Source organism: Chiloscyllium plagiosum, chromosome 19, assembly GCF_004010195.1.
Source record: "Chiloscyllium plagiosum isolate BGI_BamShark_2017 chromosome 19, ASM401019v2, whole genome shotgun sequence".
NCBI classification, from domain to species: domain Eukaryota; kingdom Metazoa; phylum Chordata; class Chondrichthyes; order Orectolobiformes; family Hemiscylliidae; genus Chiloscyllium; species Chiloscyllium plagiosum.
Window position 1 is genome coordinate 43,319,762 of NC_057728.1, and position 13,050 is coordinate 43,332,811.

Here is a 13,050-nt window from a genome sequence, read left to right on the forward strand (position 1 = left end):
CCAATGTCCTGTACAGCCGCAACATGACCTCCCAACTCCTGTACTCAGTACTCTGACCAATAAGGAAAGCATACCAAGTGCTGCCTTCACTATCCTATCTACCTGCGTCTCCACTTTCAAGGAGCTATGAACCTGCACTCCAAGGTCTCTTTGTTCAGCAACACTCCCTAGGACCTTACCATGAAGTGTATAAGTCCTGCTAAGATTTGCTTTCTCAAAATGCAGCACCTCGCATTTACCTGAATTAAACTCCATCCGCCACTTCTCAGCCCATTGGCCCAAATGGTCCAGATCCTGTTGTAATCTGAGGTAACCCTCTTCGCTGTCCACTACACCTCCAATGTCATCTGCAAACTTACTAACTGTACCTCTTATGCTCGCATCCAAATCATTTATGCAAATGACAATAAGTAGAAGGCCCAGCACCGATCCTTGTGGCACTCCACTGGTCACAGGCCTCCAGTCTGAAAAACAACTCTCCACCACCACCCTCTGTCTTCTACCTTTGAGCCAGTTCTGTATCCATGAAAGACACATTTGAAAATAGCAATCCCATTTACTTCCTGTCTTTTTAAAAACTTTTTGTAAAAATTATATTGCTTACTCCCATCCACCTGCTTATGTTAACTGTAGTAATGGCACTGGCATGGTAAAAGAGAGGTCAATTGAGTTTTTAACAATTGACACTTAATTATTTACTTACATATGATGAATGGGATGATCAATCGCCAGCTAAGTTTAGGAGTTGGTGTGAAGATGATCATCACACCTGACCATCAAAAACAAGCCTGCCAAGAGCACATAAAATCTAGCGAACAATGTTATAGCACTGTAAAATATTCATATTTAAAAATCAATTGCATTTTAAAAAATCATAGTTAGCCATATACAGTTAGCAGGTAGTGTGGAGGAATCTCAGCAATGTATTCTGATCTCTGGTTTCAGTTACTCACAATCCCTCATGTATCATTTATACTGTTAAATTTGACATCTGATTCCAATTTGTAATTCTTTCCCTGCTAATGATGATTCTATATGTATTATCATCATTCAAAAGTGTGAAAACAAGGATACCAATATTATCAGAATATCAAGCTTATTAAAATATGATAAATGACACTCACTGTTCTCGATGTTGGAGGGGCTGATGGGCTTGTTAGTGACACCATCTCTTGGATTGCCAGTCTGAGTTTTAAGCGATGAAGAGGATTACTGATTCCAATTTCTCTTTGGATCTCAGTGTCAGACAGTGCAGACATGATGGCACCACTCTTCACATTTGCACGGCAAGCGGCAACATACCATGCAGGCATTCCAAGCCACAGCTGTAGAGCAAAAAAAAACATAATTCACTCATTATCCAGATTACAAAAGAATGTTTAAATGGCCAATGCAGAATATATAATAAAAAATTAATGTATAGGTAGATATTTATAATCAGCAGTAACAATTCATTCAACTCACTTAATAAATTGATTTGTACATGGCATGTTTTTACAACAAATGAAACCCCATACATTTATTACATTTGCTTTCCATATTTTCTTCCTGTTTCTTATTTCTTTCAATGTACTTTTATTTTAATCTACCTCTCAATTCTTTTGCTAATTCATTGTTCCAATTGTCAAGTTTCTTGTTTCAACAGCAAGCAGCAGTTCTTGACTACAATACCAATGTCTCTGCTGTCAAACGTTCAGGCTTGTAGGATTGGTAGTTCTTTTGTCCTTAGCAGCTCTTCTGGAGGCCCTGGCCCTCACCCACAACTCTTTTGCAGTATAGCAATATCTTCATTGATACTGCTTCCCTCTCTTATCATGAATTGGAAAGTTTTATTTATTTTGCTTCCAATTTTCACCCCCCTGCTCTCACCTTCACCTGGCCCATCTCTGACTCTTCCCTTCGCTTCCTCGACATGTCTTTTTCCATTTCTGGGCATAGACTGGCCACCAATACCCATGACAAACTTACTAACTCCTCAGTTACCCTGTCTATATATCCTCACACCATGCTTCCAAGAATCTATTATTCCATTCTCTCAGTTTCTCCATCTTAGCTGCACCTGTTCCAATGAAACTGGTTTCTTTAAGGAGGTCTCCGAAATGTTCATCTTTTTTTCTCAATTGAGGAATTTCTACCACTGTGGTTGACAGGGCCCTCAACTATGTCTGACCCATCTCCCACATTTCAGACCTCACACCTCTCCTGCACTTTGGCCCTCACCAGCACTCTTCCATCCAACAACATCAATAGGGTCCCCCTTTGTGCTCACCAATGATCCCACCAGCATCAACATCCAAAGGATCATTAGCTACCATTTCCACCACCTCCAATGGGATGCCATCACCAGACACATATTCCCCTCCCCTACTTTTTCAGCATTCTGCAAGGACCATTCCTTAGTACACTCCTCCATCACTTCCAACACATCCCCACAGCCCCATGGCATCTTCTCTTGCAATTGCAGAAGGTGTAATACCTGCCCATTCACCCTCCTCCAAGGCTCCAATCATCCTTCCAGATGAAGCTGCACTTTACCTGCACTTTACTCAATCTAGTCTACTATATTCATTGCACACATTGTGAAAATGAAGCACAGACCGGATGACTGTTTTTTAAAACACCTGCAATCTGTCTGTAAAAGAGACCCTGAGCTTCCAGTTGCCAGCCACTTCAGCCAACATCTCTGCCTTGGGCTTGCTGCAGTACTTCAGCGAAATTCAGTGCAAGCTGGTAGAATAGCACTTATTTTCTGTTGGGAACATTGCAGCCTTCAGGACTCAGTATCGAGTTCAATAATTTTAGGGTTTGAAACCATGTCCTTACCCCAACTCCCACACACCAGACCTTGTCATCAGATGGGCTGCTTGCACACACAACCCATTGTCATGGGTTGTACTAATAATCCCAATTAACAGTTAATCCCCCAGACTGATCTTTAACCACCTCTTTGACCAACTGTTTTTCTGTCTCTTTGGGTTCTATCTTTACCTACTTTCCCCACACTTCCCAAACCAACATCTATGTAAATAGCAACCTTTCCCTTGCTACCATCAGTTCTGACAAAGGGTCACTGAACCTAAAATGTTAACTGTATTTTCTCCCCACAGATACTGCCAGATCTGCTGAGTTTTCCAAGCAATTTATGTTTTTGTTTTTGTCCTCTGAATTAGAAACACAACAATTTTTGATGGAGAGGGTTCCAATAGTATTTCCAAAGGTTCCCAGAGGCAGGGCACATTTTGCTCCCACACCGTTTGCAAATTTTTGGCTTTCATATGGTCCATATAATTATTCAGGACCGTTGCACTTAACTGAACTTTATATGTCACTGGTCCTGACCTCATTTCAACTATGCCTCTTACCCGTACAGGGTCATTTACATGGTTCTTACACCATACTTCATCCTCTCTATCAAATTGTCTCTTCACTTAGCAGAGTCTCAGGTGTGGCATTGGAGTTTCTAATGTCATTTCACCTGCAACCCACCAGGTCTGCGAAGATGAAACTTAACCTGGTGTGGAGTCTTCTACCCATTCGCAACACTACAGATGTTATCCCTGTAGTTCCATGTGGTGTGGTGCTATAATTAAACAAAAATCATGACAGCTTGGTATCTAGTGAGGCTGCAGGCTGTTTCTTCAATCCAACCTTCAAAGCTTTGACCTCTTTTTCTGCAAGGCCATTGGATGATGGGTGGTATGGAACAGTCCTTATATGTTGGACGCCATTTGATTTTAAAAGATAACAAAATTCCCTCCTGATAAATGATGACACATTATCTGTGACTAACACTTCCAGGACTCCGTGTGTTGCAAAAGATGTATACAGCTTTTCTATCATCGTTCCAATGGCTGATAAATGGAGTCTACGCACTGGATCCAACCACTTTGAGTGGACCTCTACAATGACTAAGAACATTGAACCGATGAAAACATCTACATTGTCAACATGCAACCAAGTCTAAGATTTACCTGGCCATTCCCACAGCTGTGGGGGAGCTGCCGGTGGTAACCTTTGTCTTTGTTGATACTCTGGGCACTGCCCACTGACATAGATATGTCCACATCTAAGTCTGGCCACCAGATATAACTTCTTATCAGAATCTTCATTTTGGAGACCCCTGGATGGCTCTGGTGGAGCTCAGCCAGTATTTGATGGGGACCTTTGCTCGGGACAGTCACTCTTGCTCCCCAGAAAAATATTTCATTCTCTACTGTGAGCCAATCTCTCTTGGTCCAAAAAGCTTTCAAATCTAGTTGTGATGGCCTTTTGGTTTCCCCCATTAATACCAGTTGTTTCAGTTCGGAAATGACTGGAATTTTCTGTGTCCAAAGTCAGATATTGTTAACTGTGAATGGGAGTGTGTCCAGAAAATTTAATATCATTACAGACGCTTCAATTTGGGCTAAAACCAGTGATGCTTACGCTAATGGAAGGCTGCACAATGCATTCACATTCACTGCTTGGCCTCCTGGATGGTGTTCTAAGTTATAATTATAAGCACTTTGTATTAGAGCCCACTGCTGAATACAGGCCGAAGCAATGGGTGACAATGTCTTGTCCTCTCTAAGCAGACTAAGGAGGGGTTTGAGGTCTGTGATTATCACAAATTTCCATCCATAAAGGTATTGGTGAAACTTCTTGACTCCAAATATGACTGCCAATTTTTCTTTTTATATCTGGAAGTATTTATGCTCTGCCTTAGCCAAAGTCCTGGATTCATAAGCTTTTGGATGTTCCTCCCCAGTGGACAACAAATAAGCTAATACCACCCCGATTCCCTATGGGGAGGCAACGCATGTCAACACCAGGTCCTCCTTGGGATCACAGCATGCTAACACATTTGAGGATGATAGCTGTTTTTCTCTTCATTGACAGCTAGGGCTTGTCAATGAGACCATTTCCAAGGCTGACCCTTTTTTAGAAGTTAATGTAAAGGAGCTAGGATGGATGTCAGGTTATTATTAACTTTCCATAATAATTACCAGGCCCAGAAATGACCTATGCTCCTGGACTCTTGTGAGAGCCAGGGCACTTTATCTTGCAACAGGTGGAACCCAGTCTTGTCAAACTTGTAGCCCAAGTAGGTCATTTAGGAAATCTGGAACAAAGTTTTCCCTTCAAAAGCATATGCCTGCCTTGGAAAAATGCCCTAGGACTATGTCCAAGTTCTCTAAGTGTTCTTATTAGTTTTCCCTGTTATCAGGATGCCATCGAGGTAAATGGAAACCTGACATAAACCTTGTAAAATGTTTTCCATCTTCTGCTGAAAAATTGAACAGGCCAGTGATACCCCCAAAGGCAGTGTTATACATTGGCACAAACCCTTATGGGTATTAATTGTAGCACTTTTTTGGGAATCCTGGTCGAAATGCAGTTGCAACCAAGCACGTCTCAAGAACCTTCGTCAAGGAACAGCACTCCCGCTCACCTGGCCAGCTTTGCACATAAATCCTGAGGGATTGGATATTTATCCAGTTGCAAAAAAACAGTTTATTGTTTATTAAAATCCTCACTAAGATAAACTGATCCATCGGGCTTCAAAATCAATATGAGCCCAGAGTAAATTTTATTAAAAACTGGTTCTGCAATCACTGATGTGGCCACACCAGTATTGAGCTCCACCAGAACCAGACAACTATTTATCCAGCCATTTATCCTGATTAGCTCTGATTTGGATATTGCTAAGCAATTTAAATGTTCCAAATCAGCCATTGATGGATTTTCCAAGATATGAACTCTCCTGGACATCCTCTTGGGTGTTGGCCTATAAATTATCTTACTCAATTTAGGTGCAGTAGGACACTTCTCTGTCTCAAGTCCAAACACCAGCAACCACTACAATAGCTTGCTGGCCAGGATTCTGAAGAAAATTTTAACCATTTGGCTGAGGCTTGGCTTTGTTTTGGGGATTCTCCATGGGTTGACCTAGTGTCCATCTGATCACAATACATCCTCAGTAAGGCTATATAATTGCCTGCACTCAAATGTTGTCCCCCAGGCTCAGGTAGACTGGCAAAAGTGTTCACTTCCATTGGAATACTTTGCAACTCAGGTATTGCACTTGCTGCATTTTCCATTGTTAAAGCCAGTGGAAAAACCTGTTTGAAGTTCAGTAGAGCTTTAGCGAGCAGGTGCTTTTGCACAGTTTTATAATTTATCCCACATCCTAGGCTGTCTCTAAGCATCGCCCAAAGGGTTAAACCAAATTCGCAGGCTTCTCAGTCATCTTAATCTAGTCAAAAATTCCGATACAGATTTCCTTGTTTCTCAAATTGCCAAGTAAAAGTGATAGCACTTCAGAATTAGAGGAGACTTGGGTTTGTAATATTCTTTAATTGTGTCAGTAAATTTTTGAAAGGTTTTCATATCTGGTGCCTCAGCGAAAGCTAGGCAGAAAAAGAAGACAGAAAAGCTTGCATCACAATGTCAAAATATAATGCATTCTTTCCACAGTCTTCTGAGCCCAGTCTTCAATGCTCTCATTTGAGAGAGACAACTGGTGGTGGTTTAATCCAAGGGTCACCACATTACGAATAAAGGTCATAGAACATTACAGTGCATTACAGGCCCTTTGGCCCTCGATGTTGCGCCGACCTGTGAAACCAATCTGAAGCCCATCCAACTTAAACTATTCCATTTTCATCCATATGTTTATCCAATGACTATTTAAATGCCCATAAAGTTGGCAAGTCTACTACAATTGCAGGCAGGGCATTCCACACCCCTACAACTCTCTGAGTAAAGAAATTACCGCTGGCATCTGTCCTATATCTATCACCCCTCAATTTAAAGCTATGTCCCCTTGTGCTGGCCATCACCATCAAAGGAAAAAACCTCTCACTGTCCAACCTATCTAACCCTCTGATTATCTTATATGTCTCAATTAAGTCACCCCTCAACCTTCTTCTCTCTGAAAACAGCCTCAAGTCCCTCAGCCTTTCCTCATAAGACCTTCCCTCCATACCAGGCATCAAAATAGTAAATCTCCTCTGTACCGTTTCCAAAGCTTCCACAGCCTTTCTATAATGTGGTGACCAGAACTGTACACAATACTCCAAGTATGACTGCAACAGAGTTTTGTACTGCTGTAACGTGACCTCATGGCTCCAAAACTCAATCCCTCTACCAATAAAAGCAAGACACTGTATGCCTTCTTAACAACACTATCAACCTGGGCGGCAACTTTCAGGGATCTGTGCACATAGACACCAAGATCTCTCTGCTCATCTATACTACCATTAGTCCAGTATTCTGTATTCCTCTTGCTCCTTCCAAAGTGAATCACCTCATACTTTAGCACATTAAACTCCATTTGCCACTTCTCGGCCTAGCTCTGCAGCTTATCTATTTCTCTCTGTAACCTGCAACGTCCTTTCGCACTATCCACAACTCCACCCACCTTAGTGCCATCCGCAAATTTACTAACCCATCCTCCCACGCCCTCATCTAGGTCATTTATAAAAATGACAAATCAGTCACCCCAAAGCAGATCCTTGCGGTAGGCCAATAATAACTGAACTCCAGGATGAACATCTCCCATCAATCAACACTCCCTGTCTTCTTTCAGCCAATTCCTGATCCAAACCGCCAAATCACCCTCAATCCCATGCCACCATATGTTGTGCAATAGCCTACCATGTGAACCTAACCAAATGCCTTACTGAAATCCATTTGTGCCACATCAACCACTTTACGCTCATCCATCTGTTTGGTCACCATATTAAAGAACTCAATAGGTTTGTGAGGTATGACCAACCCTTCACAAAACCGTGTTGACTATCCCTAATCAACTTATTCCTTTCTAGCTGATTATAAATCCTAACTCTTATGACCTTTTCTAACACTTTACCTACAACCGAAGTTCAGGCAAGAGGCAAGATTGAGCAGATAGGACCTAATCAGTAACCTCAGAAGTGGAATCTCAGAAGCTAGAACAGCACTCCAAGTGTCTTACACTTGGAATTGGGAGTGGTGTCATGGAGGTTAGAAAAGAAGTAAATCAACTTCATCAACATCTTAAGAGCATTAAACAAAAGCTTTGAAGCATTTGGGAATCTTATGAATGGTATAATTAATATTATAAATGCATTATCAAAAACTAATTATTCTGTAATGGAATAACATTGTTTTGTGTTACCAGAGTATATAACAACAAAAGTAAAATAAAGGTCCATTTTAAATAAAATTAATTTTTGCAGCTATCCTCCCAGAGAAATAATCTGTTATAGCAATTTTATAGCTTTATACCTCTGCTGTGAAGTCTTACCAGCTGGGAGGATATATTGAGAATTTGGATATTAGCAACACCATGGTTTTAATTTAATTAATTACTTTTTGAATTGGGTAGGGCAGGGATGTTGTTGGCTGAACAAGTTCATTCAAACAATCTGAGATGCAAATTTCTGGAGACTCAGATTCACAGTTACCCTTATAATGTCAATAAAACAAACAATAAAATGCCATTCCAGTAGGCGTTTTTTTAAAAAAATGCACTGTTGTTTATAAATAGCACATATTGCTCATACAGATTAGTGAAATAATTTGTTAGTGCACTGTTTTTATTCAGTTTTACCTCAAGCCATGCGACAACTGTCGGTCCATCCCATTGTGCAAATGGCAAACCTTTTCTCCGAGCTTCCTCTAACAAATCATGCCTGTAAAGAAAGCCAAAAAGCCACAGCTTGAAATTGGTCTTGAATTATATATAGCCGTTATTCGCAGCTTGACTTTGACACGATTCTCAGTTCAAACAAAGAAAGATGGTGGGAGAGAATTGTTGTTCTGACTGGAGGCTTGTAACCAGCTGTGTGCTGCAAGGATCCATCCTGGATCCATTGTTGTTCATCATTTATATAAACAAATTGGTTGACAATATAGATGGCGTGGTTAGTAAGTTTGTGGATGGCATCAAAATTGATGGTATAATGCACAGTGAAGAAGGTTATCTAAGAATACAATGGAATCTGGACCAACTGGGCCAGAGGGCCAAAGAATGGCAGATGGAGTTTAATTTAGATAAATGCAAGGTGTTGCATTTTGGTACGACAAACCAGGGTAGGACTTACACAGTTAATGGTAGGTCCCTGGGGAGTGTTGTTGAACTGACAGACCTAGAGTGCAGGCACATAGTTCCTTGAAAGTGGCATTACAGGTATACAGGATGGTGAAGAAGGCATTTGGCATGCTTGACTTCATTGAGCAGAGCACTGAATGCTGAAGTTGGGACTTCATGTTATGGCTATACAAGACATTGGTATGGCCCCATTTGGAGGACTGCATACAATTCTGGTCACCCTACTATCGAAGGTATTAAACTGGAAAGTGTGCCAAAAAGATTTACAAGGATGTTACCGAGACTGGAGGGTTTGAGTTATAAGGAGAGGCTGAAAGGGCTGGGATTTTTTTTCCCTGGAGCACAGGACACTTACAGAGGTTTATAAATTAATGAGGGCCTAGATAAGGTCAATAGCCAAGTTATTTTCCCCAAGGTCAGGGAGTCTAAAACTTGAGGACATAAATTTAAGATGAGAGGTGAAAGATTTAAAAGGGTCCTGAGGGGCAACTTTTTCACATAAAGGCTGGTGTATTTGTGGATCGGGCTGCCAGAGGAAATGGTAGGGGTGAGTACAATTATGACATTTAAAAGGCATTTGGATGGGTACATGGATATGAAAATTTTAGAGGGATACAGGCCAAATGCAGTCAAGTGGGACGAGTTCAATTTAGGAAACCTGGTTGACATTGACAAGTTAGGTCAAAGGATCTGTTTACTTGCCGTATGACTCTATAAAAATTAAAAGTGAAATGTAATATACGGCACAAAAGGAGAAATAACTGAACAGCAGTATTTTTTTCACCCCATTTGATTTAATTTACCATGACAAGCAAAACAGAATTGCATAGACTTCTAATTCATGATCATCCATTTTGCATCACCTTGGAGGAATAGTTTCATTATCATTGTTTTTAAGTAGCAGCTTTCATGTCTTCAGGGCATTTCAAAGCTGCCATTTATTGTTCTTTAGGAGTAATCACTACATTATTGTTGGCAAAAACATGAGCCTATTTGTACTCCGTAAAGGTCTACAAACAGCAAATTATCAGTAAATGATTCTTGATGCTATTGGGCAACAGAAAGCTTTTTGCCAGATCCCTTTCTAATGACTTGTTCTAAAGTTTCAACTAAACAAAGTCTCCTGACATACTGCATGCTTTTAATAAATTAAAGTCATTATGTGGAAAAGAAATTAACAGTCTGGCCAGAGATTAAGTTGCTATCAAGTAACCCAAGGAATACCTCAGTTGAATGTAATTGCAAGACCAGAATTATTAACTTCCAATAAAACTCTATGTAAATTTGAAGATCAGTACCTCAGCTTTCAATTAGGCAATTCAGTCAAAAGTTTTGCAAAGTCAGTTCAACAGATTCAACCAGTAATGTTTCTTTAAAATTGATTTCCTTTCCAGGTCTGGTAATTGTTTTACTCTCTGTCTTTTATAAATTTTGCACATTTTAAAAATTCTGTTAAATGAAAACCCTAGAAGTTAAAAGGAAAACATTGTAGCTACGTTTGTCATTGGACTGCTAATTTTGCACTGAGGTCATTATCCATACCTTCTGAAGTAACATAATTTTATTCATAACACATGAGCAAATGCAAAAAAATGGTGCAGGTGTGTGGAGATGGTTGCAAACATTCCTGGAATCTGGAAGTTATGTAAAATGTAAGCATTTAGAGCTTCCTGGAATGTGCACACAGAACTACAGAAATAGTTGCCTGTGGTTACAACATATGTTTCTGTAATTGTATTTGCAAGTTTCTGTTTCAATTCCCTCCAATGGGTGTGTTTGCATTGTGCAGACACACATGCAAACAAATCATTCCCTCCCATTTGCATTGCATTGACTTCCCAATTTGGGAGGCCTTATTTTGAAAAATGATTCAGAGAAAGATAAAGGTTGTAAACTTTGCTTTCATCCCAACTCTCTGCCTTCTCAGACAGCCAATCCTCAATCCATGCCAGTAGCTCACCTCAAACACCATGGGCCCTCACCTTACTCAGCAGCCTCCCGTGAAGCACTTAATCAAAGGCCTTTTAGAAGTCTAGGTAGATAACATCCACCCGGGTTTAAGCTACTTGTTACCTCTTCAAAGAATTCTAACAGGTTTGTCAGGTACAACCTCCCCTTACTAAATCTATGCTGTTTTGTTCTAATGCGACCCTGCACTTCCAAGAATTTAGAAATCTCATCCTTCACAATGGATTCTAGAATTTTACCTGCAACTGAGGTTAGGTTAATCGGCCTATAATTTTCCATCTTTTAGCTTGATCCTTTCTTGAACAAGGGGGTTACAACAGTGATTTTCCAATCATCTGGGACTTTCCCTGACTCCAGTGATTTTTGAAAGATTACAACCAATGCCTCCACTATTTCTTCAGCCACCTCCCTTAGAACTCTAGGATGTAGCCCATTCGGGCCAGGATATTTATCAGTTTTTAGACCTTTTAGCTTATCAAGTACTATCTGTCCCCCTAATTATAGAATCGCCTATAACAACTACTTGTTTTTTGCTCTCCCCCTCTTGATTGGCCTTCTGCACCACGGTGCCGTGGTCAGCTGGCTCTTCCTCCCCACAGCCCTTTTCCTCATCCACACAGGCAGCAAGAATCTCACACCTGTTGGATAAGGTCAAGGGCTGAGGCTCCTCACTGCTGAACTCAGAATCCGAGCTGAAAATGTGTTGCTGGAAAAGCGCAGCAGGTCAGGCAGCATCCAAGGAGCAGGAGAATTGACGTTTCAGCTCTGATCTCCAGCATCTGCAGTCCTCACTTTCTCCTGAACTCAGAATCCCCCTACCTGCCTCACTTACAGTCACACCCTGTTGTTCCTGATCACTGACTAAATTTGAATTACTTAATCTGCCGGGTGTGACTGCCTCCTGAAACAAGGCGTCCAGGTAACTCTCCCCCTCCCGGATGTGACGCTGCGTTTGAAGTTCAGATTCCAGATCATCAGCTCTGATCCGGAGTTCTTCCAGCAACCAATACTTGCTGCAGATGCTGTTCGCAATGGGATCAGCCAGCTCCCACATCATACAGCCCACAGCACATCACCTGTCCAGCCATCTCTACCTATAAATTAATTTATACAAATTTATGAGTTAAACAATTGTTAGTACTTCTTTATGGTCTTATTCAAATAACCAACTAATAGCAAACTTTTACTCAAACTCATGAAACACAAGAAATATCAATTGAAACGCCTTACCTTTGCAACACACAAGAGTCTTTTTTTTTGGCTAGAGGAGGGGGGGGCGGGTGGGAGATACTACACATGTAGTGTCTCGGGATTCAGCCGCTGCCAAATATATGTACCTGAAACACCCTCACTCTTCTAAACTCCTGTGGAAACAAGCCTTTTTAAACTGTCCTTACCAGACAACCCATATGTTCCAGGTATCAATTTAATTCTCTAAACTACCTCCAATACATTTACATCGTTCCTTAAATAAGACCAGAACTGCAGAATTTGAAAAGTTGTCTCAGCAATACCTTGTATAACTGAAGCATACAATTTTAATTTTATTTCCAAATCCTCTCTTAATAAAGGATACCATCCCATAATTTTCTTGACTGTGTATATTACCTGCATTCTAACATCTTGAGTCATGAACTAGAGTGTCAAATCCCTCTGCACCTCAGAATTCTGCAGGTTTTCTCCATTTAAGTAACATTCACATTTTCCCGCATTATATCTCAACTGCCAGGTTCAGATTTTTGTTCATTCTCTCAACCTATCTATGTCCATCTGCACACTCCTTATGTCTTCTTCACAGGGTACGTTCCTACCTCTTTGGTGACACTCTTTGATGACACAACAGTACTATGGCTCACTGGTTAGCACTGCCGTCTCTGTGCTGGGCACCTGGGTTTGATTCTAACCTTAGATGATTGTCTGCGTGGAGTTTGCACATTCTCCCTGAGTCTGTGTGGGGCTCCGCTGGGTGCCCTGGTTTCCTCCCACAGTCCAACGATGTTCAAGCT

At 40.9% G+C, this 13,050-nt stretch overlaps 1 protein-coding gene across 10 annotated transcripts in view; it reads right to left on the reverse strand.

Annotated features, from left to right (window-relative positions):
• Positions 1-13,050, reverse strand: part of ppfia2 (PTPRF interacting protein alpha 2) — a 540,387-nt gene that overhangs the window by 110,105 nt on the left and 417,232 nt on the right. For all 10 annotated transcript variants that reach the window (XR_006314523.1, XR_006314525.1, XR_006314524.1 and 7 more), the window contains 2 exons: positions 8,576-8,657; positions 1,125-1,325 (listed from right to left, as the gene is read on the reverse strand). Coding sequence is in view for 7 of the 10 variants with exons in the window: in XM_043709678.1 (XP_043565613.1) it covers positions 1,125-1,325; positions 8,576-8,657 (283 nt within the window). In the remaining 3 variants the exon portion in view is untranslated. The remainder of the gene's footprint in view (positions 1-1,124; positions 1,326-8,575; positions 8,658-13,050) is intronic.